The 2510-nt window shown below is 47.3% G+C and overlaps 1 protein-coding gene across 1 annotated transcript; it reads left to right on the top strand.

Moving 5' to 3' along the window:
• Nucleotides 1–685: 685 nt before the first annotated feature.
• LOC128276170 (uncharacterized) lies at nt 686–1327 on the top strand. Its single transcript, XM_053014638.1, has 3 exons — nt 686–797; nt 870–1046; nt 1110–1327. The coding sequence occupies exons 1-3, from the start codon at nt 741–743 to the stop codon at nt 1299–1301; spliced, it is 426 nt and encodes a 141-aa protein (XP_052870598.1). The 5' UTR covers nt 686–740; the 3' UTR covers nt 1302–1327.
• Nucleotides 1328–2510: the final 1183 nt, after the last annotated feature.

Raw genomic sequence — 2510 nt, forward strand, 5'->3', positions numbered from 1 at the left:
TCGGGCCGCCCATTCGACCGAGCCCGCCGGGTCACGTAACGACAATAAAGTACAAATTTATTCATGATTCGTTTGGCATCACGAACGGCATTAAGTGCTGCCCCTGGAATGCCAACCCGGGAGGCCACTCTTGCAAACACTATTTGTTTTCCAGTCGCACCCCGTGCGAACGCAGACCGCCACCGGAGACCGATTGTACAAATGCTAAAAATGAAATACTTCCGCTACATGCTTCCCAAGCCGGCAGAATCTTCAGGATAACTCCCACAGTCTGGCACGAAGCCTGCACGAAGCCCGGATGTCACACAACAAACATCAACAATAGGAACCGACTGATTATAGAAGTTATAATTTTATTTACATCACCGACAGAACGGGTTGGTTGTAGAACGACAACTTTATACTCTCGACGCTCTCGCTCGAGCAGGGATGAGGGATTCGGTCCGGTTCCGCGCCGGAGGCGTCAGTTCGCCTTTGCCCGCACCCATCAAAGTCATACAGGATTGACTCAGCCGTTAAGGGAGTGCGACAAAGCGTTGCAGTGATTGCGCAAACAAGCGACTTCCGTTTGTATTTAATTTATCTTCCCCGAACGGTGTAAACTTCCGCTCCGCGAAGACGGTTGTGTCAACATTTATCCGGTACCCAAAGGGGGGACCCTTGGCAGACGAGCATAAATACGTTGGGGCCGAGTACTGGGCGGATTAGAGAGTGAACTCAAGGCTCCCGAGCACATCACCATGGACAGCAAGGCAACTTTGATTCTCTTGGCGTTCGGATTGGTTTGCGTGCTCCAGGTACGTTTGAGCCTGAGTATATTATTACTTGCGGTTGTGAGTTTTCATAGCACAGCTTTGTCCCCGATCCAGGTGAACCCAGCGCAGGCAACCAACACACATGTGCGCCAGCTTCTGCAGGCCTTCAGGAAGATTGACCTGGACACCACCAAGAAGAGTTTCTACATCAACAACGTAAAGTACGGCATTCAGGTCCATCTCCGGCAACCACTCATGAAGGTAGTTGGCGCTTTTCCGGACTCGGCAAAGGTATGCTGGACGCACTGGGCTGGACAAACAATGCCATATGCTAACCGTTAACTCGTTAACTAGCTCTCGGACGCATGTTTGTCGCGCATGGTGAAGGAGGTGGATGAAATCGAACTCACTTTCTACGCCAAGTTCAGCTACCACTGCGTAGATCATCCGCAGTACTCGGTAGAGTGCATGGAAGCTGCCCAACCCGAGTACAACACCAGCTTAATGAAGCTGGCGACCACAACGAAAAGCTGCCTGCGACAGTGAAATGTTTCGGTAATGGTTTTTGTGTTTGAATGAAATAAAGCTGATTTACTGCACGTACAATTGCCTATATTAAAAAAAATACAGCAATAAATATAATAATTTCATTTGTAAAGAGATTATTGATTATCAGAACACTTGCACTCACTCGATTCGTGTCTTGAATTCATGCTCCAAGCACTCTTCAAGCGCTAGTGTCAATATATGATGATCATTAATAAAGCTCCAGGAATAATTTATTCAACTGGTTTCGATGCCACTTTGTTGTATTGAATACTTTCCTATCCAGACTGCATGTAAATAATCGATAAATGTCGATGAATGGGTCAGCATGTTGAGGCTGCAGGATTTATATCTTCAATGGCATTGACGAGGTGATCAATATCGTACAGTGCGCGCAACACATCAAGAAAGGTAGCAGAAAATCGTAATCGTTTGAAGTGTTCGAACGGTCTAAGACGACAAGAAACATGGATCTGGCCACAAGACTGACGCTGTGTAATGGGCAAGCTGAGATGGAGTTCATCAAACGGGGCAAAACAGAGCCACAGAAGGAAGGATTCGTCTCGAAGACCTGCCAAAGGAAATATAATACGCTATCCTTTCTACCATGTCTCTTTGCAAATTTTTGGTTAACTGCGACAGTAAAAGGACATCTTCTGTGACTTCCCAAACTTCAACCCAAGCCCACATCAAAGAGGTCATACTTCTAATTCGTCCGCTCATGCTTTGTTGCCGAAGAAGGAGCGATAAGGTAAACTAATGAGACGGAAGTGTACTTCTCAGTTAAGCAAAACCGATCAACGACTGTCGTTGAGTTGTTTTGTGAAGGGCCTTCGGGAAAAAAATCTTCTTCCGAAACACTCATCACATCAAACTGCTCGCAATCCTCGCCGCAGACACAATAACACCGAGGGATCCACGCGAACTGCCTCCCGGAGCCAGGAAACGGCAAAAGTTTCTCCAAAAAGGGTTTCGAAAAAGTAACCCTCAAACAAAAGGCGAGTTGAGTCACTCGCCCTGTGCTTCAAGCCACCGCGTGGTCAACTCGGGTCAACTAACTCACTTCCAAGTGTTACTTTCCCATACGCTGGACAGTGCAGAAAAGGAACACGAATCACAGAGAAGTTATTAAAATAATGCCGCCCCATCGAAGGACGCCCAAAGCAGGAGGAACCTTTGACCCGACATTGCGTAAGGCTGCGTAATGTG

Source organism: Anopheles cruzii, unplaced genomic scaffold (genome assembly GCF_943734635.1).
Source record: "Anopheles cruzii unplaced genomic scaffold, idAnoCruzAS_RS32_06 scaffold00678_ctg1, whole genome shotgun sequence".
NCBI lineage: Eukaryota > Metazoa > Arthropoda > Insecta > Diptera > Culicidae > Anopheles > Anopheles cruzii.